Source organism: Drosophila gunungcola, chromosome 3R (assembly GCF_025200985.1).
Source record: "Drosophila gunungcola strain Sukarami chromosome 3R, Dgunungcola_SK_2, whole genome shotgun sequence".
Lineage (NCBI taxonomy): Eukaryota > Metazoa > Arthropoda > Insecta > Diptera > Drosophilidae > Drosophila > Drosophila gunungcola.
Genome location: NC_069139.1, coordinates 23,560,393 through 23,580,121, shown reverse-complemented (window position 1 = coordinate 23,580,121; position 19,729 = coordinate 23,560,393). Strand labels below are relative to the sequence as shown.

The 19,729-nt window shown below is 39.1% G+C and overlaps 7 protein-coding genes across 14 annotated transcripts; 2 read left to right on the top strand and 5 right to left on the bottom strand.

Annotated features, from left to right (window-relative positions):
• The first annotated feature begins 1,093 nt into the window (after nucleotides 1-1,093).
• On the top strand, nucleotides 1,094-3,481 carry LOC128266112 (methanethiol oxidase). Its single transcript, XM_053002392.1, has 6 exons — nucleotides 1,094-1,297; nucleotides 1,405-1,568; nucleotides 1,956-2,425; nucleotides 2,482-2,974; nucleotides 3,031-3,156; nucleotides 3,219-3,481. The coding sequence occupies exons 1-6, from the start codon at nucleotides 1,285-1,287 to the stop codon at nucleotides 3,411-3,413; spliced, it is 1,461 nt and encodes a 486-aa protein (XP_052858352.1). The 5' UTR covers nucleotides 1,094-1,284; the 3' UTR covers nucleotides 3,414-3,481.
• Nucleotides 3,482-3,731: 250 nt separating this feature from the next.
• On the bottom strand, nucleotides 3,732-6,781 carry LOC128266113 (uncharacterized). Of its 2 annotated transcripts, none has more exons than XM_053002394.1 (5): nucleotides 6,609-6,781; nucleotides 5,465-5,719; nucleotides 5,078-5,410; nucleotides 4,088-4,413; nucleotides 3,732-4,020 (listed from the first exon to the last, which is right to left on the bottom strand). In XM_053002394.1, exons 2-5 carry the CDS (start codon nucleotides 5,705-5,707, stop codon nucleotides 3,927-3,929), a joined length of 996 nt encoding a protein of 331 aa, XP_052858354.1. In that variant the 5' UTR covers nucleotides 5,708-5,719; nucleotides 6,609-6,781; the 3' UTR covers nucleotides 3,732-3,926. The 2 variants fall into 2 exon arrangements, with proteins under 2 accessions (XP_052858354.1, XP_052858353.1); XM_053002393.1 differs by having other exon boundaries at nucleotides 6,614-6,781.
• Nucleotides 6,782-7,634: 853 nt separating this feature from the next.
• LOC128252956 (heat shock 70 kDa protein cognate 2) lies at nucleotides 7,635-10,712 on the bottom strand. Its single transcript, XM_052981191.1, has 2 exons — nucleotides 10,263-10,712; nucleotides 7,635-9,419 (listed from the first exon to the last, which is right to left on the bottom strand). The coding sequence occupies exons 1-2, from the start codon at nucleotides 10,434-10,436 to the stop codon at nucleotides 7,695-7,697; spliced, it is 1,899 nt and encodes a 632-aa protein (XP_052837151.1). The 5' UTR covers nucleotides 10,437-10,712; the 3' UTR covers nucleotides 7,635-7,694.
• Nucleotides 10,713-10,875: 163 nt separating this feature from the next.
• LOC128252959 (small lysine-rich protein 1) lies at nucleotides 10,876-11,384 on the bottom strand. Its single transcript, XM_052981200.1, has 2 exons — nucleotides 11,042-11,384; nucleotides 10,876-10,977 (listed from the first exon to the last, which is right to left on the bottom strand). The coding sequence occupies exons 1-2, from the start codon at nucleotides 11,231-11,233 to the stop codon at nucleotides 10,909-10,911; spliced, it is 261 nt and encodes an 86-aa protein (XP_052837160.1). The 5' UTR covers nucleotides 11,234-11,384; the 3' UTR covers nucleotides 10,876-10,908.
• Nucleotides 11,385-11,658: 274 nt separating this feature from the next.
• LOC128252958 (serine protease snake) lies at nucleotides 11,659-14,442 on the bottom strand. Its single transcript, XM_052981199.1, has 6 exons — nucleotides 14,260-14,442; nucleotides 13,860-14,172; nucleotides 13,453-13,562; nucleotides 12,504-12,921; nucleotides 11,841-11,970; nucleotides 11,659-11,782 (listed from the first exon to the last, which is right to left on the bottom strand). Exons 1-6 carry the CDS (start codon nucleotides 14,388-14,390, stop codon nucleotides 11,697-11,699), a joined length of 1,188 nt encoding a protein of 395 aa, XP_052837159.1. The 5' UTR covers nucleotides 14,391-14,442; the 3' UTR covers nucleotides 11,659-11,696.
• Nucleotides 13,519-17,019, top strand: LOC128252957 (serine protease snake). 6 transcript variants are annotated; one of them, XM_052981194.1, is made up of 5 exons: nucleotides 13,519-13,614; nucleotides 14,894-15,067; nucleotides 15,126-15,506; nucleotides 16,016-16,298; nucleotides 16,354-17,018. In XM_052981194.1, the coding sequence occupies exons 2-5, from the start codon at nucleotides 14,989-14,991 to the stop codon at nucleotides 16,937-16,939; spliced, it is 1,329 nt and encodes a 442-aa protein (XP_052837154.1). In that variant the 5' UTR covers nucleotides 13,519-13,614; nucleotides 14,894-14,988; the 3' UTR covers nucleotides 16,940-17,018. The 6 variants fall into 6 exon arrangements, with proteins under 6 accessions (XP_052837154.1, XP_052837153.1, XP_052837158.1 ...); XM_052981193.1 differs by lacking the exon at nucleotides 13,519-13,614 and adding an exon at nucleotides 13,664-13,715; XM_052981198.1 differs by lacking the exon at nucleotides 13,519-13,614 and adding an exon at nucleotides 13,664-13,715 and having other exon boundaries at nucleotides 16,016-16,294; nucleotides 16,354-16,542.
• Nucleotides 17,020-17,110: 91 nt separating this feature from the next.
• LOC128262431 (serine protease snake) lies at nucleotides 17,111-19,661 on the bottom strand. 2 transcript variants are annotated; one of them, XM_052996689.1, is made up of 6 exons: nucleotides 19,299-19,661; nucleotides 19,068-19,243; nucleotides 18,364-18,506; nucleotides 18,054-18,289; nucleotides 17,829-17,986; nucleotides 17,111-17,288 (listed from the first exon to the last, which is right to left on the bottom strand). In XM_052996689.1, exons 1-6 carry the CDS (start codon nucleotides 19,639-19,641, stop codon nucleotides 17,115-17,117), a joined length of 1,230 nt encoding a protein of 409 aa, XP_052852649.1. In that variant the 5' UTR covers nucleotides 19,642-19,661; the 3' UTR covers nucleotides 17,111-17,114. The 2 variants fall into 2 exon arrangements, with proteins under 2 accessions (XP_052852649.1, XP_052852659.1); XM_052996699.1 differs by having other exon boundaries at nucleotides 17,829-17,938.
• Between the last annotated feature and the right edge of the window lie 68 nt (nucleotides 19,662-19,729).

Below are 19,729 nucleotides of genomic sequence, written 5' to 3'. Positions count from 1 at the left end.
TATTGTTGAAGATGCGTTCGTCACGACAACTACTGCCGTCCAATTACTTCGGCGCCCGTTTAAAATGACGTTTAAAAATCAACCTATATTAATCTCGTTAAATATTAAGTTTCAAAACACAAAATTTGTATTTCAATTAGACTTTTAACTTTAGTATGTTTTGTGTCTTTTGATAAATGTCATATTTTGCCAAAAAACTGTCAGAACACCAAAAATACCGTTATTTTCCAAGAAATCGGTATTGTCGCACACTTTGACTTAATTAATCGTAAACAGGACGCCAAAATTCATTCATCCGGAAAATTGTATAGTTCATTCTTTTATAACTCCTTTATACTTCCTTTTTTTTGTTTTGCTTATTAAATATTCAAAATATAAATATAATAAATAGTTTTATTTAAGTTTAACCGGATTTCCCCAAATTATAGATATAAAATTAGTAAAACTAATACACTGTTAAAAAGTTTTAAGCTTTGTACTCAACTTTTGCTACTTTAATGTTTCGGGAGAAAATGTCATAGAAAAGAATGAACAAAATAAAGTTAAAACTAATTTTGAAGTTCTATCGGCTTCATAAACCCTATAAAAAAAGGATTTTTATAATTTAAAATTAAGAAAGATTAAACCATATAGTGACATATCCATACTCCAATCAGCCAATATCTAATTGCAAATGTAACCAAGCCTTATACTAAACATCCAGAACGAATCAAGTTACGTTATCAGTTCGTTCCCACATTTTCGGATCCCAATGGAAAATTACCATGCGAGCGAAACCCCAAGATTCTAGACTAAACAATCGGATTGAGTGGCTGGTGGTGCATTATCAATCAACAATCCAAAGGGAAATTTTAAAACTCACTCAATTAAGGCCAACTCCACTCTTAGAAAGCTCTAAAGCTCAAAACCGAGGTATGATCGTCAAAGAAGTTTAAGTTAAGAAGCGAGTTCAGTTTGAGACTTGTCTTAAGACAGTCAGTGTTCATCCAAATAAAAATTTATTGTAACCAGTTTAAAATAAATTAAATAAAGTTTTGTTTTTATGTTAAACTTATGGTTCGGAAATTTAATTATATATATGTTCACGTGTAACTGACCTAACTAGTATTAGTGATAAGAAAGCCGGGCGAACCGGTTCTCTTCGTTAATTGTTTTAAGAGCTTAAAAAGAAATGTATACAAGCTATAGCTATGAAGCCAAGAGAACCCGAGTATAAAGCTTTCGTCCAACATCGGATGATACTCAGTTTGTCGCTGTTCTTCGTTCAACAACAACCGCCAAGCAATGTCAAACAAAAGTAAAAAGACAAGCAAATACTTTGTATTACAAACACATGCCTCGAATCTTTGATAAAGTGAATACAAATCCCCGAGCATTTCTGATAATTAAATTGTTTTTCTGTAGCCTGTTGCCGCGGTCCCGGTTACGCAACCCCTCTGGATGCCATGAGAAATGGTCCCCGGGAGAAGCTCCTCTACACGGTCACCGTTCAGCCCAACTTGGACGAGCCCCACGGCGATTACCTGTCCACGGTCGATGTGGATCCCGAGAGCCCCACTTACTGCCAGGTAAATAAAATACACTATGCCTTAAGAGCAAATAACTTGTAGACTACATACTGTGGAGTAAACAATATAAGGAATATTAACTAATTGATTTTCGTATAAGAAATGATAGCAAGGGCCATCCCATCTAATATTTTGGATTGAGATTATTAACAAACACTGCAGATAGTATAAAAAAATATGTCATATTTTAGTGAGTTTCTTAGGTATTTATAAAAGTAAGTGCTAACAAAACAGATACTATTGTAGGTGTTTATTATAACTTTAATTAAGTAAAACAATGACAAGTTCTTTCCATACATAAAAGGATACACAAAAGCACCAGTACTTTTAATAATCATTTATTTACATTTTTTTAATTATTTTTATTTTGTATATCATCTACTGTAGATTGTGCATCGTACATTTACAAACCGGAAAGGCGATGAGCTGCATCACTCTGGCTGGAACGCTTGCTCCAGTTGCTATTATGTGGACGAGAATTCTAAGAGCGTGCCAAAAAGGGACAGACTAGTTCTGCCGGCCCTGAACTCCGACTTTGTGTATATACTCGATGTGGTGACGGATCCCCGAAAGCCAGAGATAATCAAGACAATCGATGGTGATGTGTTGAAGAGTCACAATGTGACGGGCCCACATACAACCCACTGTTTGGCCAATGGCAATATCATGATATCCATAATGGGCGATGCCGAAGGATATGCCAAAGGAGACTTTATCCTCTTCGATTCGGAATTCAATTGCATCGGCACTTGGACGAAGGGCGAAAAGAAGGCCTTGTGTGGCTACGATTTCTGGTATCAGCCGTATTTCGATGTGATGGTCTCGTCCGAATGGGGAGCACCCAATAAATGGAGACGGTAAGAGCATAAATATAATATGTAAAGAAAAATTAAATTAAATTATTTATTTAAAGTGGCTGGAAGAATGGTGACCTCGATGATATGACTCAATATGGCTGTCGGCTGAACTTCTACAAATGGTCCACGCAGACTCTATACCAAACTATTGATCTGGGAGCGGATGGCATAACGCCCTTGGAAATTCGTTTTCTACATGATCCTAAACGCCCCGAAGGATTCGTTGGCTGTGCCCTAAATGCGAAGGTGTTCTACTTCAAAAAGAAGGCCGACTCCGATGAGTTCGAGGCCAAGAAAGTGATAGACATTCCGGGTAAACTGGTTGATACCGGCAATGGAAAGGCGGAGGACATGGGCGGCATGATCTCGGACATTATTATATCGTTGGATGACCGATTCCTCTATGTCAACTGCTGGCGACATGGGGATGTAAGGCAATATGACATTACCGATCCCGAGAATCCGAAGCTAACAGGCCAGCTTTTCCTGGGAGGTGCCATTTGCAGTGATTTGCCCAATGTGATTGTTAAGGAGGATAAGGAACTTAAGGTTAGTGTGAAGCTAAGATATATATTTGCACTTCTTGTAAGATATTCTTTTTTTAGGAAAGACCCCCAGCTCGTTATGTTAAGGGACGTCGATTGGAAGGCGGACCTCAAATGATGCAGCTATCACTGGATGGCAAGCGTTTGTATGTCTCGTCATCCTTATATTCTCCCTGGGATAAGCAGGTGAGTCCTTAATAAATATTACTCTTCAATATCGGAAATATAATCCTCTTAATCTTTATTAGTTTTATCCAAAAATGGTCTCGCAAGGCGGCCATATTGTCCTTATCGATGTGGATACTGTGAATGGTGGCATATCCCTAAATGAAAACTTTTTGGTGGACTTCGGAAAAGAGCCATATGGTCCCAGTCTTCCTCATGAAATGCGTTATCCTGGTGGTGATTGCACTTCCGACATTTGGCTGGCCAATGATGCTTAAGCCACCCTTTTGCCGTACAAACTCAATATATTTATATGTATATTAAAATAAACAAGGCTTTAATAAAAACAAATTTTAAAGAAACCCCTTGAATGTTTTATATCAAGTTCTTAACCGCTGTTAAAAAAAAAACATTAAGAGCTTTGTGCTTATTTTCTTAGTTAATTAAACCGAAAATATAAGTAGTTGCTTTAGAGACATCTCCATTTGGTCTAAACGCAGAATAAGAGGCATAGCCAATTTCTCCAGTCGCAAATTGGGAGATATCGCCAGTTGCTGGCCAAATTAAAAACACGTTTTAGATAAGACAAAAGTTAATTTATGCGACTCGCTTATAATTTAATCTGGCTAACGCGTAAAGTAAGTTATGTTTAAAGTTTGATATGTCATTTATGTTGCGGTTCTGACAATTTATTTCATGAAAAAAATAAAAATGTTATCATTTACGACATCTGGTATGAGGTTCTTGGAAAGCAAATTTTACAATTATTTATGTAACAATCGACTTTCAACTTAAAACCAAAACGAAGTTTTTGGTGATTTATTCACTGTTTCTAGAATTTCGTTTATAGTGGGCAGATTCATGACATCCAATAAACGCTGGCCACTGCAATCAAAGAGTTTTTATTGAATTAATTTATATTCGAGAAGAATCGATAGACTAGTTAACTTACTTCTTATCACACGTACAGTCTATGAAACTGCGGGCAATCTCGTTTAGGTGATGTTGGTGGTAAAAGAAAATGTGGACCAAGTAAGCCAGATTGCAGGGTATCAGTAGCCTCGACCAGGGAATCCTTTGCACCGCAGCTAATACCGGATCCTTCTCAGATTTAAGAGCGCACACCTGTTTCCAAATCACCTGGCCAGTCGTTACAACAGCGAAACACATGAAGGTGAGTCGATTTGGTAGTAGAGCAAAGGTAGCGCCACTTATAAAGGATGCCACCGCATTGGCTTGTTTTAATTCCAAACTATTCAGCAACAGTAATTGCACCAACTGAAAAGTATTATTAATATATAAGATTTATTACACTAGTTTAAAAAACGTATGAAATCCAAACATTAAGTTTCTAAGTTAAATATTTTGCGTTTTGTTATTCATCCATTTCGGCTTTTATTTATTTTAAATATAAAAATATTTAAAATTTTATAATTCTTCATTTTTTGGCATTTATTTATGTCAAAAAACTTAATGTAAATTAAAACATACATATATAATTTAAATAAAATGCATAGTGGCATTTAAATCAAATAGAAAATATTTTAAATCTTATATTCTTCACATTAATAAAATATATATATGAAATTTGAATCATGCAATTTAATGTACATTTTTTGTAATGTTATGATTTAATATTTAATTTATTATAACTATTTTTTAAATATTTACTGAATTGATTACATTACTTTACTTTACTTTACTTTACTTTACTTTACTTTAACATTTTTTAACACTTGGAAAATATAATTAATTCAATTGGATTTAATGCTATTTGAATTAAAACATATATTCTTTTTAAAAATAAAATAAGAAGTTTAGTTTTCACTTAACATTTTTTTAATGAAAATAAAACGATCTTTTAAATGAAATTTCTTTAACAAAGTCATTAGTCTTTTATAAGAAACTGGCATATCAATAATTACGATAGCGTACAACGTACCTTAAACAATCCTATATAGCCCGCCAAGAAACTTGTCATTTTTGGCCGCACGAGTTTTATGTTTCTCCTCATTATGGGATTTATTAGATCCAACGCCAATCCAATGCCCAGGTAAGATCTCAATTCCCTTAAACCCTGCATCAAAAGCCTCGAGGGCGTCCATTTCTCATGGTCCTCGGGCAAAGAAGCCGGTCGGATGAACCAGAAACCGGAGTACTTCCTTGTCTGTTGATAGTGCATGACCACCACAGAGGAGATCATGAAGATGAGAGTCTGAACCAAGCGGGAACGCACCAACCCGACTTCAAAATACCTCAGTACGCTTTCAATGGCCTGTTAATGTCTAACGATTTATTTCGCCCTTATGCGATATATTAAACTTCTTACTGCGGATGTTATTCCGGTCACAAAAAAATGAAGAACCTGAGGTGGCATCAACCAACTGAGGTGCGAGGCAATCCAGCAAGGCAGATATGGTATAAATATGAAGACGAATCGTCCATTAAGCCGCCTGCCCACGCACATTAGAAGAAAAGTGATGGCATTGATGAAGGCGGCGAAACTGACGGATTGGGCATAGTTTTTCACCACTGAATATATTATGTTTTTAGAAAGGCGTCGCCAATTCATGACTAAGGGCAACTGCAAAAAATAACAATAAACTATTTTTATGTTCACAGATAGACAAGTTGTGATAAAGAGTGGGTAATTTAAAATTCATTTTTTTACATACACAAAATAAAAAACAAGAAAAGAAGCTAGCTACCTTATACCCTTGCAAAACAAGGAAGTTATGCCGTCTGTATCACTATAAAGTATAAAAATATTACCTTGACGAGGTAATAATAAGGTGACGGTCGAACCTTCAACTAAATAAATTCCTGATATCAAATTTTGTGACTGTAATTATTTATTTAAACAAAAAATGAATTTTAATTTCTTTAATTAGTTTCGTATTCGACACAAAGCTGCACAATAAATTGAAGTTAAAAACTAAGTAAATTATAATGAATTTTTTATTAAAAAATAAAATGAAAAAATAGTTACCAGCGTATTAAAAATATCGCTAAAACGTGAATACAAAAAACTTTATTTTTGCTATAATTGTGTAATTATTTTACATGGAGAAATAATAAATAAATTTCTTCAATTGACTTTCTAAAAGTATTAGTATGCACAAACTCTTTTAAAATCGATAATATCGTTGGGGATTTTCAACATGGCGCATTCTTTCCAGTGCATATCGTCACTACGTGGATGTTCGTGCATAGCGATTTCGCCCGAACTTTATAAAATAAGAATCTCACTTTTGACGTTCTACGAAAGATATATATAGAAACACAACGAAGTATACATATTTGTTTGTTACTCATATCAAAAAAACATAATATATCGTTTGGTCCGTGTTGACTTTTATACTACCTGGAATAGAGAGCTTAATCAACGGACAGACATGGCTAGATTAAGAGAAGAACAAGGTACAAAATGTATTTTTCACTGTGTTTGCAATTGGCACGAATGAAATAACTACCAGACCAGCAACATGGGTGAATAGTATTTCGCACTGGACACATGATTGCGGTACAGATTCCAGAGAAAGGCTTGCATGCAACTTTGACCCGGTCGGCTGTGTAAAACGGCACAGTGCATCCGATTCAGAGGCGGCTCCAGCAGTTTGCTCGGCGCGACGGCCATTTCGCGACAATTTTTCGGGGTATACTGATCGGGCATACCCAAAAACCCTAGCAAAACCCAAGCAAAACCCGATCCAGCTGTTAAAAAAAAAGCTGGGAGCAAACGGTTAATATGCAAAACATTGGAAACGTATATTTAAGTGCCAAACAAAGCGGTTTAATTGATTCATTGCAGTCGTGTTATCCGCATGCTAATGCTTGCACCGCTTTTTGTAAATAGAAAAAGGCATGTTTGTGAAGAATGTTATTTACTAACTTGGATTTCCTAATAGGAGTTAGGTGAATAGTATTAATTTTATAACCAAGTGCTCCTTCTTTTTTTGCGGTCTTCTCGTTTGCCCACAAGATTTAAAAGACCTTAAAAAAACGTAACTCACAATGATAAGCTTAAAAAGGTTAAGGTTAATGATAAGGTTATAAATATAATTTGCTACGAATTAAAAAAAATTGTTGGATTCTCATATGATACAGCTACCACAAGCTAAAGCCGGAAAGTATTTCGATTTTTTTTTTTTTTTTTTTTAGAAATAGAAAACAAACAATGTAATCGTTTTGTAATGGTTGTTTTGTGACTTTTAATAGGAATTACAATTACAAGGTTATTTCAAATCCTTTATTTGGAAAGTTTATCAAAAATGCATATTTAAAGGAAACTTATATTGGCTAGTTTAAGCTTAAGAAAGGAAATATGAGGTAAGTCGATATAAAATGGTAATAGGATATATTTTCTGTTAGGACTTAGGGTTTAATAAGTGTTTTTACTTTTGAGTAATTAGCTTAATTTTGAAACTCGGTTAGAGTACCTACCAAAAATGGCAATTAAAACACTGAAAAATTGCACCAAACACACCAAGTGCAAATCAATTTATTTTCGAAATTCTCTGTTTAATAGTGAAATTTAAACAAGTGAATAAATAAGCTTATTAGTCCACCTCTTCCACGTTGGGATTCGAGCCGTTGCCCGCCGACTGTTTGCCCTTGGATCCGGCATGGAGTTTCGACATAATGGGGCTGCAGATGCGCTGGCACTCCTTCAAGTGGTGCTCGTACTCCTCCTTCTCGGCGAGGGAGTTCTGGTCCAGCCAGGACGTCTCAGAGGTGCACTTGTCGCGCACCTTGGAGCGATCGGCCTCGGAAAGGACTCCGGACGGAGCCTCGTCGACGGCCTGGCGACAGCCGTATATGTACGCCTCGAGGTTGTTCCTGGACTGAACCCGCTCCCGCTGACGATCGTCCTCCACCTTGTACTTCTCGGCCTCGGAGAGCATGCGATCGATTTCCGCCTTGGAGAGCCTTCCCTTGTCGTTGGTGATGGTGATCTTCTCCGACTTGCCCGTGCTGCTGTCCTTGGCATTCACATTCAGGATGCCATCGGCATTCAGGTCGAAGGCCACCTCGATCTGGGGCACTCCGCGGGGCGCTGGTGGAATGCCGGTGAGATTGAAGGTGCCCAGCAGGTTGTTGTCCTTGGTCATGGCCCGTTCGCCTTCGTACACCTGGATGGTCACCGCGTTCTGGTTGTCACTGTAGGTGGTGAAGATCTGCTGCTGCTTGCAGGGAATGCGAGCGTTGCGTTCCACCAACTTGGTCATCACACCGCCAGCCGTTTCGATGCCCAGCGACAGCGGAGCCACGTCCACCAGGAGCAGGTCCTGGATCTGGGAACTGCCCACACCCGTGAGGATGGCAGCCTGGACGGCGGCACCGTAGGCCACGGCCTCGTCGGGATTGATGGAGAGATTCAGCTGCTTGCCGCCGAACAAGTCCTGCAGCAGTTTCTGGATCTTGGGGATGCGCGTGGAGCCGCCCACCAGGACCACATCGTGGATGGCCTTTTTGTCCATCTTGGCATCGCTCAGGGCCCGCTCCACCGGCTGCATGGTGGACCGGAACAGGTCCATGTTCAGCTCCTCGAACCGGGCCCTCGAGATCTTCGAGTAGAAGTCGATGCCCTCATGCAGGGCATCGATCTCCAGCGATGCCTCTGTGCTGGAGGACAACGTCCGCTTGGCCCTTTCGCAGGCAGTCCTCAGGCGTCGCAGGGCCCGGGCATTGCCCTTGATGTCCGCCCTGTGCTTCCGCTTGAACTCCTCCGCAAAATGGTTGACCAGCCGGTTGTCGAAGTCCTCGCCACCCAAGTGGGTGTCCCCGGCCGTGGCCTTGACCTCGAACAGGGACCCCTCATCGATGGTCAGAATGGAGACGTCAAAGGTGCCGCCGCCCAGGTCAAAGATCAGCACATTCCGCTCCCCCTTCAGGTTCTTATCGAGTCCGTAGGCCAAGGCAGCCGCAGTGGGCTCGTTGATGATCCGCAGCACATTCAGGCCCGCAATGGAGCCCGCATCCTTGGTCGCCTGTCGCTGGCTATCGTTGAAGTAAGCCGGCACTGTGATCACCGCATCCTTCACCTTGCCACCCAAATACACCTCGGCGATCTCGCGCATCTTGGTCAGCACCATCGAACTGACCTCCTCGGGAGCAAAGCGTTTGCGTTCCCCCTTGAACTCCACCTCGATCTTCGGCTTGCCACCATCATTGATGACCTTAAAGGGCCAGAGCTTGAGGTCCTCCTGGATTTTCTGATCGTCGAACTTGCGCCCAATCAGGCGCTTGGCATCGAACACCGTGTTCTTGGCATTCATGGCGACCTGGAATAAGTAGGAATTGATTAGTAATTATTCCTGCCATATAGGCACCTATTCTTAGGATGGGTAACATTTTGCTTGTCTTTACAGGTCAGTAAAAGAGTTAATAATATTTGCAAATCTATAAAGTAAACGCATGCTTTCAGTCATTCTTATTAACAAGTGAACTATTACATCATAACACAAACACAGATCCTAAAATTTACCATATATATTTGCTTTTTATTTAAGCCACGCTTAATTTATTAAAAGAGCCGATAGGATTAAAAGTGATTACAGTAAAAGTCTAAAAAAGGGACTTTGGGAAATGTGTTTATTAAAATAACAAGAACTATCTATTATATTTATATTCTATGCATCTATATTAAAACTCTGAAGAGGATTGTTTTTAAAAATACAACGATTTTGTCATAGCTCCATAAAAGAGATCAATTTAAGCATTTTAAATACACTCAAAATAAAAACAGAATAAGTGCTCCATTAGGAAGATTGTATTACTTTGAGCTGTGTAAAGATTACTTAGAGATCTTTCACCTACATAAATAAATCAATTTAAGCATTTAATATGCACTCCAAATAGATTGAATTACTTTGAACTCTGTGAAGATTATTTCGAGATCTTTCACCTACATAAATAAATCAACCCAACCGACTGCAAATATATTTGTATGGATCCAAGTGTCGAGAGACGCCCAGCCACCCACATTTTCCGCTTCTCTCGCATTTATTTATGTATATATACATCAATCCGATTAAATCACATCATTACGGCCAGCTATTCGCATCTGGCCATATTGGCGCCCCACCGTACGTATTTGGACAATCATAGTGGGGACCCTGACTCACCTGATTCTTGGCCGCATCGCCAATCAGGCGCTCCGTGTCGTTGAATGCCACATAGGAGGGCGTGGTGCGATTGCCCTGGTCATTGGCAATGATCTCTACCTTGCTGTTCTGCCAAACTCCCACGCAGGAGTAGGTGGTGCCCAGATCGATGCCAATAGCCGGTGCCTTTACCATTGTTCCTGGGTATTTTCTGTATGTTCTGTATCTTCAAATATATACTTTATTTCCAATATATTTTTTGATGCTGCAGCCACTAGTGCTGATTTTCAACTGAAATCGCGCGAACGTTGCTCCGATTTATATGGTGCAGCCTTCGCACATTCTACGAAACAAGTCAAATTTTGCTTTCCTATATTTCTCACACGCCGAATTGGAAAAATGTGTTCGGGCTTTGTTCTAGAAGTGTTTGCCACTGACGTTTAACTTTGGGCAGGCTGCGTTTTTTGGAATTGTTTGTTTTTGATCGATGATGTCTTGTTTGGGTTTCATAAAAATAAATATGAGCACGTATGCTCTCATTTCTGCAGGCCAGGGGGGAAGCACAAATAACTTACGTTTTTATTTAATATTAAAAAATATAAGTTTAAATTATTTATTACATAATTATCTGCAATTTATTATTTACTTATTAACGTAAATTTCACTCTTAACGCTTTCCCTTCTTTTTCTTTTTTTGGCCATCTGGCCAGGCAAACCCTCTTGATTTTAGAACATCCTAAAATATTTATTTAGTAAATATTTTTCACGATAGTAAAGTAAAACATTAAATTATCACTCACCTGCACATTGTGGCACACATAATAGGCATTTTCCATGGCAGCGTCGTTGAAAATATCACAGCCAATGGACTTTCCCACGCCTCCTTTCTTTTTACCGCCTTCTTTCTTCTTTTTTTCCTCGCCTTCACCACTTCCAGCATTACTGGATGTAGAATCCTTGCTATTGCGCTTCTTTTTGCTTTTTCCTACCATTTCTAAATCACTAGTTTTTCTAAGACTGCATAATTGATTTAATATCACAAGTCTGGTATGTGCGCTGCCTGGCAACCATTTATACTGGTAAACGTAAGGACAACAGCAAAACAACAAAAATATTTATGTGTTTCGATTTTCACTTTGCTGTGAATTACTTGGAATACGTTTGTGAAAGTGTAAATAGAGTCAACCTTTTTGGAAAAGGTTTTTGGCTTATAAGCGCATTAGATAATGTAACAATATTGACCAAAAGTTCTCTAAACGGCACGGAAAACTGATTCAAACTCCAATTGAATTCAGTTACAATAAAATTTTAAAACTTTTACAAATTTAATGATATCTTAATCATTTCAATCAATCAGTAAGGAATGTTTTGAATGTTAGATATAATCAGAATTTAATTCAATTTATAAAACGCAAAATTGTTTGATTGCAAAACTTTATTAATAACTATTTATTTTTATTGATCAGTAAACTCGCTATAGTAATTAGGCCACACTATAGATGCTATCCAGTCAATGTAGGATGAAACGCGAGTGTAAACACCTGTTTATTAGGATTATTTGTATTTTTAAATGTTTTATATATTTAAAAAATAATTCACCTGGGAATTCACTTTGACAATAAGCTCCATAGGAAGTGATGCCTACGAGGTAGTAGCGGTAAAGCCTTCGACTTCTGTGACGGCGACGTCGACGCTCCAAGTTCAGCTGAAGAGGTCCTCCAGAATCGCCCTGAAAGATTGTTTTGGCTTGAGTTATAATTCCTTAAAATGCCTTTATTGTATCGATTTTATTGTGTTCACTTAATTTTATTTTATAAATTTGTGGAATTAAAATTCGAAATAAAATGCATTAACGTGAATCATAGCATAGTGTAAATCTTAAAGAAAATCAATAAGTTTCCTAATACCATTTTCATATCTACACTAATAAAAAAACCTAGTTGGTCAAAATATTTCTCACATATTTTAAATATTATTTGCTTTGATCGTCGTCTTACAATTTTTAAAATTTTTAATTTTAATTTTTTTTGAAATTGAAAAATTAATTTAAATCTAAAACAAACATAAACTTTTTTAAATCATATAAAGTCTTTATTAATTAAATCATTTTAATATTAAATTATATGTACTTAATATTATGATTTACTAAAATTTTGAATTTAAAATTTAGAAATTTATTTTTTCCCGTTCCATTTTTTTTATCAGATATCCCAAATTTTGAAATAATTTCGAAGTTAAAAAAACATTAATAGACTTCCTCACCTGACATGTATCGCGATTCTTCTCATAGTCATGGGCGCATATCTGACTGGAAAGTATCCCCTGAGGAGAACCCTCATCGGCGGGCAGACTGGTATTGCACTGTTCTGTGGGCACCATCGACAGATCCAGTTCCGTCAGGATATTGGTTTGCGGCTTAGCGAATCCCGTCGATCCATATCCCATTGTATAAAGTTTCCCGTACGGTATATCATTTTTAGGCCACAGGCGCACTGGCTTCACAAACCAGGTGTACTCCACCGGTCGGTTCAACTTGATTAGTCCAATGTCATGGTAGTTAAGGGTGGAGTTGTACAGAGGATGCAAATAAATTTTCTCGACTCGTCGCTTTTGGGGAGCCACATCGTTTTCCCACTCTTTTAGCTTAATGTCTCCGATTTTTACCACGTCGGGAGCGGTGCTGGGGCATAAAATAGAAACAATTATTTGGAATAGACCACCTTAACATTTAAAGGTATTCGTTTATTTTAAAACTTATATGTGATTAGTGATACATAATAATGCTTTTAAATATCGCTTCTAAATCAAAAATCAAAATCATGTATTTTTAAATGAGTAACAAGGAACAAGGCAACTTTAGTCAGATTAATATAAATTATTAGTACAAAAATTTTCTCTTACAATTCAAAAACAATTTTAAATCGATTTTATTCCAAAGAAGAGATTCAACAAAATATATTCTTTGACAAGTTATTTTAAAATAAAATTTAAATTATTCTGCAAAGGTTTTTTTTTAAATAACAAATCGCACATGTACTTAGTTTTAAATTAAAAACGGAAAACCAAAATGTTATTATATTCTACGCATGACATATTATGCTGTTAAGCAAGAAATACATATTCTATTGAGATATTTCTTCGGTCTCAATAAAATCACTCAATTAACCAAAATAGACTCAAAAAGTGTATGAGTTAAATCGAAAAGGCTTACCCGTGAGTGGTTAAACAATGAGCTGCCGTGAGCACAAAGTACTCACTGATCAGACTGCCGCCGCATTTGTAGTCGATCTCGTGCTTCTCATTTCGGAAACCCAGAGCGGCCTAAAATCGGAAAAGAGCTGATTAGATGGGGCCAAATAACTGTTAATATATGGTAGGGTAAAGGCTTCGATTTGCAAGTCAGCTATCATCGGTTTCAGTAGTTTTTGTGTTGTGAACGCCGGCACTTTGGCGATTCCCCCATTCCGGTTTCATGTGATTTTACTTTCCTTTTGTTTTTTTTTTTTTGGTTTTTGTTTTCGTTGATCTTTGCTTGTGCTGTTGGAGTGTTTTGGAGTGTTTTGGAGTGCACCTGCATCTGATACTGATACGGATATTGATACGGATACTGATACTGACCATGTGCGGGTACTGTCCGGGTGCCACAATCGATCGACCATTGAAATCGTCGTGCAAATCCTCCGTCTCTGCGGTCTTGTTGTAGTTATCCCCGTCCACTTTGCGCTCGGTGTTCAGGTAGATGTTGTGGAAGTTCCGATGGTGTTCGGGGCGCGGACGACGTGGTCTCCATTGGTGATTTTCCCTGTGGGATGGCGGCCTTGGAGGTGGACCGCCCGGACAGCCGGGCGGCGGACCTGGCGGAGGTGGACCCGGTGGCGGTGGTCCCGGCGGTGGCCTTCCGCAGGGCGGAGGCGGTGGTGGCGCCGGGGGTCTATAATAGCCGTAGTCGTTAGAGTAGCCCGGCGGTTGCCACTGGCCATTGAAACCGCTGTTGCTATTGTAGTTGTTGTAGTCCCACCTGCTTGGTTCTGGCTGCGGATTGGGATTCGGATTGGGAAATGCCCGCTCCCGCTGGCCCTTCACTCGGAGTCCGCACAACAGCAATCCAAATGCGATCCAAACACAAAGTCTCTTCAAATCCGCAGCCATCTGTAGTAAGTCTGGCTCGAATGACCGATTTAATCCGACTGGGATCTTCCAATCCACAATGCGCGAAAAGAAACACAGCGCAAACAGGCAAACGGTTTTGTTAAAATTCAACCGAATTTTTAATTGAGAGCCCGCATTAATTAATAAAAATACATTAAACAAAAAAATACACACAGACAGACAAGGGTTTGTTTTGGAAACAGTGCTGGCTGAAGTATTAAAGCCGATCCACCAAAGTCCAGCTCGAAAATAAACAATCATTTCAAGTAGATTGCTAAATTGGATAGCTGAATTGAAATGCAATATAATTTTTAATTTTAATTTTTTTTATATTAATAAACCTTTTACTAGAATAGAAAATATCCTTCCTACCTAAATATTTTTTTACTTTTAAAAGTTTTTTTTAAGCGATAATTAAAAAGAAACATTATAAGATGTTTAAAAAAACCACACGGAAGTTTTCTTTTTCTTTTTACTATATTTTACTATATTTTTAATTTAAGTAAGCCAAAGTCTCGATGAAGTTAATTTTGCTACAGCTTTTGATTTGGAATGTACGCTAAGCAGCAAGTAATGAAACCCCAGAAACCCCAATAGAATGATAATAATTTGGGCTCTAATCATACATCTTCAACTGACATGCTTGCATTTGCTCCTGCAGACTCAGCGCCTATGGGGTATTTATTCATGAATTTATATTATTTATAACACTAACATTAATTACATTTCGAATAGCTCTCGATGCCCTTGAAATAATCAACTACCAGACCACAAAATACACATTCCCTGAACTTTGGGAAGAGCAGCCGGTGGCGCCCACTGGAGAGGATGTAGATTACCAGGAGACTGAAGAGGAGGACAGCTATTTAAAGTTCGGCGACGACGATGAGTTGAGGACTCCTGCCTCCGAAGGACTGCAAGAAGGTTCCTTTTGCCGGCGCAGCTTCGATGGTCGGAGTGGCTATTGCATCCTGGCCTACCAGTGCCTCCATGTGATCCGCGAATATCGGGTGCATGGCACCCGCATCGACATCTGCACCCACCGGAACAATGTGCCCGTCATCTGTTGTCCTTTGGCAGATAAACATGTCTTGGCCCAGAGAGTCAGTGCCACCAGTGAGTCAAACTTTAGGGGCTTAACTTTAATTTTAACTATTTACTTTTAACTTTTAACTTCATTGTTATTTCCTTGGTAATAAGGAAACAAACATTTCTGAGATATGATTTTAAAACTGATCAGTTTATCACTCAATTTTGTCGTAGAGATTGTTTTATTGAAATCGGTAATGAAATTACTAAGCCATTTTATTAAAAAAGTTGATCCTTTTTTCAATATATACAAATTGTTGTCATAATTACCATAATTGGCCATTTTTTTTAAATATCGAAAATTAACGCAAAAAGAAAATGAAAATGAGGTGAACTTTAACCCTTCTGTCCAAAATATATGTACTCTTGAATATTGTTCAGTAAAAAATTTAAATATTAGCATAAACAAAATATTGTATTTGATATTATGTTATTATCTCGGTTAAAAAAAAATTTAATAATTAGTTTCTTTTTTATTAAAAATATGGGTAAATGTGTTAAGTTAATCTGTGAGATGTTTCTATGATCCTCCCCAGAATGCCAGGAGTACAATGCAGCGACCAGAAGACTTCAGTTGGCGGATACCGGACGCACCTTCTCCGGAAAGCAGTGCGTGCCCAGCGTGCCCTTGATTGTGGGCGGCACTGCCACCCGACACGGTCTATTCCCGCACATGGCGGCCTTGGGATGGACGCAGGGTAGCGGGAGCAAGGACACAAAGGACACAAAGGACAGCATGGACATAAAGTGGGGCTGCGGGGGCGCCCTGGTCAGTGAGCTGTATGTCCTGACTGCCGCCCATTGTGCCACCTCGGGTAGGTAAGTTACAGTACGAAATAAGGCACAACTAAATCGTTGTTCTTTGATCCAACAGCAAGCCACCGGATATGGTGCGACTGGGAGCCCGCCAGTTGAACGAAACCAGCTCCGCCCAACAGGACATCAAGATCCTGATCATCGTGCTGCATCCCAAGTACCGATCCTCGGCCTACTACCACGACATTGCGCTGCTCAAGTTGACCAGGCGGGCCCGGTTGTCGGATGAGGTGCGTCCCGCCTGCCTGTGGCAACTGCCCGAGCTCCAGATCCCCACCGTTGTGGCCGCCGGCTGGGGACGCACCGAGTTCCTGGGCGCCAAGTCGAATGCCCTGCGACAGGTGGACCTGGACGTGATTCCCCAGATGCGCTGCAAGCAGATCTATCGCAAGGAGCGACGCCTGCCGCGCGGCATCATCGAGGGTCAGTTCTGTGCCGGATATCTGCCGGGGGGCAGGGACACCTGCCAGGGCGACTCCGGCGGTCCCATCCATGCCATCCTGCCGGAACACAACTGCGTGGCCTTCGTGGTGGGCATCACCTCGTTCGGCAAGTTCTGTGCGGCTCCCAATGCACCGGGAGTTTACACCAGGCTGTACAGCTACTTGGATTGGATTGAGAAGATTGCCTTTAAGCAGCATTAACAATTGTTAGTACCCACTAATTTAATTTATTAAATATCCATTCTATGAAATTTAAAATATTTAATTTATGATTAAGCCAATTACAATTCATAACCGGCAAATACAAAGTTTTGGCCCTTTATGGTAATACTTTTATTATATTAAGAATATTTTTCAAAAGCTTATGTTAGGGCAGTCATGGCCACACCTGTTGCTCTATCCAGGGAAGGTAGTGGGCTATTCGCACATAAACACCGGGTTGACCAGTGGCACAGGCTCCTCCAAAGGAAGTTAGGCCCACCACATAGGGAATCTTGTGGTGCTGATGCCGCATATGCTGATGGAGCAACAATGGACCTCCAGAATCACCCTAACAAAAAAACAACAATTTTAATCTTTAAATTTGTATAAAACTAAATTAAAATAAAAGTAAAATAAATTAAATGTTCCAAATTCCACAACAACAAACCTTTGGCATCCGAAACTAATTTTATAAAAATTGTGTTTCTCGAAAATAAAATCCATAAAAAATATTACTTGAACATAATAATAAAATTTTCAAAATATTAAACATTTAACTAAATTAATTTCATATTTATAAACTTTTTACCCGTTACGCACGTTCCAAAGTCAACAAATAGCCAAAGTCTGTCATGTTACTCTGATATATTGTAGAGGTCGGGTATTAAGCTTTAATGATTTATAACTATCGACTCATCCCAAATTCTTTTAAACCGAACTATTAGTTATTAGCATAAATGTACATTTTCGGTAGATGGCTCCACCTTAAACCAGATTACTTTCTGGTCAGCTAAGTAGCTCGACTATAGCGTTCCTTCTTGGTTTATATAAAAACATATTTGCTTTGTATTTTATTTAAAGTAATTGGTTTTAGTAATTATTGGCTCACCTGACAAGTGTCCATATTACCAGAGTAATCTCCAGCACATAGCTGACCCGGTCCCAAACCATTTACTAGCTTGTCATCGTTTTGCAAATATCTCCGGCATTGTTGAATGTCTAAGGGGTAAAGCATTATTTGCAGTAACTCATTGGAGTGGGGGCCACCTAAATATTTTATGATTAATCAATTGCTGATTTATATAAGGAATAAAATGCTTTAATCTGCACGAACCGAACTTGGTTTGTCCATATCCCAGGGCAGTCAGTGGACTTTCTGGCAGGGATTCCTGGTTCCACAGGCAGGCCACCGGCTTGTGCGATCTCCTGGCCAATTTGACCAGTGCCAAGTCGTTGGTTAGGGTCTCCTCATCGAAGTCCGGGTGCTTGGTGATCTGTTGGATTTCTATTAGCTGCCCGCGGTGGCTGTTCAAGTCAACGCCACCGATCAACGCCACAGACGGGGATTCCCTTTTGGTTTCCAAGAGCCAGAAAACTATTTTAGCATTTCGAGTGTTTTTGTCGACGTTTTTTTGTTGCCTTACCCGCCGATGTTGGCACAGTGGGCTGCCGTTATAGCGAACCGCGGCGAAATCATCACGCAGCCACAGTTGAACGTATACTTGCGCTTGCTGGAATTGTACGAATTAATCCATCTGTTTGTGCGGGAAGGACTACCGAGGGCACACTGTAAGAAAATCAGTCAAAGCATAAGTATTTTAAGGCTGATTAAAATAAACAAATCAAAATTTTTGCAGCACACTTCTATAATTGTTTAAAAAAAATATATTGAATAAAATTGTTATGATGCAAATACAAACAAATATGTATCAGATTACTTTCTTACTTTATCATTTTGTTATTTTTTTTTAATTTGTCCAAGGTTATAAATGAACAAGAACCTAGTTTAAAAGGATAAACAACAATTTTAAATTTGTTTTTACTTATTATTACATTTTATTCTTAATAAATGCCCAAGAAAAAGTGCACGAATTTATGGGATCTTAGAAACAGGAGTTCTATTTAAAAATCATCCTTGAGTGGCGTCATCAATATATATGTATCTTCAGGGCTTATTATTACCACAAATTGAATTTTATGTTAATCTGCTTCAATTCACAAGAGAACATTAAAACTTATTTATTAGGAGCTAACCAGTAATTAAAATTACTAATTAGCATAACATTTAAATTTATTTTTTTCTTTTTCAAATATAAAATTTTGCTTACATTTTTCTGATATTGCTTACCATATAGGGATGCTCGTTATCCAGGGTAAGTCTGCCGCCCACCAGGAAATCATCGCTCTGATTGCGCTTTTGGATAATGGGCTCAACAAGTTCCACTTGATCTTCATTGTAGGCAGTATTTCGTCGCCGCCGACGACGGCGCTTGTGATGAACTCTTGCATATGCATTTGAGCAGGCTAAAAAAAGAAGTGATCGCTTGATACCCGGATAAGCTAAAGTTTCCGCACGCACCTTCCTCGCTCTTCGAGATCCTGGGTCCCGGAATCAAGTATCCGCCATGGGGACAGCACACCAGCTGATTGGGCCACGACGATGGGCAGCGTAGGGGCGTCACTTGGGGCACCGATTGCAGAGCACTGATGCAATCCACATACCTCACACATCTTCCAACCAAAGGACGATCGTTGGCCTGGCAATTGCCGTAGTGGTCAATCGAAACATACGTAGGAACTACTCCAGACCAAGGTGCGCTCTGTGCGTATCCATTGTAATAATAGTTTGGCGGACTGCCCAAAACAACCGACGACCCTGAAATTAACACGAACTCAAGAAGCCAGCAATTTAGCGACCTCATGTCTGATGTCTACGCTCGCGGGCGTACGGTGGCCGAATGAGAAGCTCGCCAAGATCTCGTCTCAAATAACCCGAAACGTTTTCTACTT

What these genes read in the sequence shown, in the direction of transcription:
- LOC128266112 (XM_053002392.1), top strand. An exon ending in AGAGCCCCACTTACTGCCAG is followed by an intron (nt 1,569 to 1,955) that starts GTAAATAAAATA and finishes CATCTACTGTAG; the next exon opens with ATTGTGCATCGTACATTTAC. An exon ending in GCACCCAATAAATGGAGACG is followed by an intron (nt 2,426 to 2,481) that starts GTAAGAGCATAA and finishes ATTTATTTAAAG; the next exon opens with TGGCTGGAAGAATGGTGACC.
- LOC128266113 (XM_053002393.1), bottom strand. Translation starts at nt 6,772, where the DNA reads ATGGCCGTCGCGCCGAGCAAACTGCTGGAGCCGCCTCTGAATCGGATG. An exon ending in TGACCGGAATAACATCCGCA is followed by an intron (nt 5,411 to 5,464) that starts GTAAGAAGTTTA and finishes AGACATTAACAG; the next exon opens with GCCATTGAAAGCGTACTGAG. An exon ending in GCTATATAGGATTGTTTAAG is followed by an intron (nt 4,414 to 5,077) that starts GTACGTTGTACG and finishes AATACTTTTCAG; the next exon opens with TTGGTGCAATTACTGTTGCT.
- LOC128252956 (XM_052981191.1), bottom strand. Translation starts at nt 10,436, where the DNA reads ATGGTAAAGGCACCGGCTATTGGCATCGATCTGGGCACCACCTACTCC. An exon ending in GCGATGCGGCCAAGAATCAG is followed by an intron (nt 9,420 to 10,262) that starts GTGAGTCAGGGT and finishes TACTTATTCCAG; the next exon opens with GTCGCCATGAATGCCAAGAA.
- LOC128252959 (XM_052981200.1), bottom strand. Translation starts at nt 11,233, where the DNA reads ATGGTAGGAAAAAGCAAAAAGAAGCGCAATAGCAAGGATTCTACATCC. An exon ending in ATGTGTGCCACAATGTGCAG is followed by an intron (nt 10,978 to 11,041) that starts GTGAGTGATAAT and finishes TAAATATTTTAG; the next exon opens with GATGTTCTAAAATCAAGAGG.
- LOC128252958 (XM_052981199.1), bottom strand. Translation starts at nt 14,390, where the DNA reads ATGGCTGCGGATTTGAAGAGACTTTGTGTTTGGATCGCATTTGGATTG. An exon ending in CCGCAGCCAGAACCAAGCAG is followed by an intron (nt 14,173 to 14,259) that starts GTGGGACTACAA and finishes CGGCTATTATAG; the next exon opens with ACCCCCGGCGCCACCACCGC. An exon ending in AGAATCGCGATACATGTCAG is followed by an intron (nt 11,971 to 12,503) that starts GTGAGGAAGTCT and finishes ACAATCTTTCAG; the next exon opens with GGCGATTCTGGAGGACCTCT.
- LOC128252957 (XM_052981194.1), top strand. Translation starts at nt 14,989, where the DNA reads ATGATAATAATTTGGGCTCTAATCATACATCTTCAACTGACATGCTTG. An exon ending in CCAGAGAGTCAGTGCCACCA is followed by an intron (nt 15,507 to 16,015) that starts GTGAGTCAAACT and finishes GATCCTCCCCAG; the next exon opens with AATGCCAGGAGTACAATGCA. An exon ending in CATTGTGCCACCTCGGGTAG is followed by an intron (nt 16,299 to 16,353) that starts GTAAGTTACAGT and finishes TTGATCCAACAG; the next exon opens with CAAGCCACCGGATATGGTGC.
- LOC128262431 (XM_052996689.1), bottom strand. Translation starts at nt 19,641, where the DNA reads ATGAGGTCGCTAAATTGCTGGCTTCTTGAGTTCGTGTTAATTTCAGGG. An exon ending in ATATGGACAAACCAAGTTCG is followed by an intron (nt 17,987 to 18,053) that starts GTTCGTGCAGAT and finishes TAAAATATTTAG; the next exon opens with GTGGCCCCCACTCCAATGAG. An exon ending in GTAATATGGACACTTGTCAG is followed by an intron (nt 17,289 to 17,828) that starts GTGAGCCAATAA and finishes TTTTTTTGTTAG; the next exon opens with GGTGATTCTGGAGGTCCATT.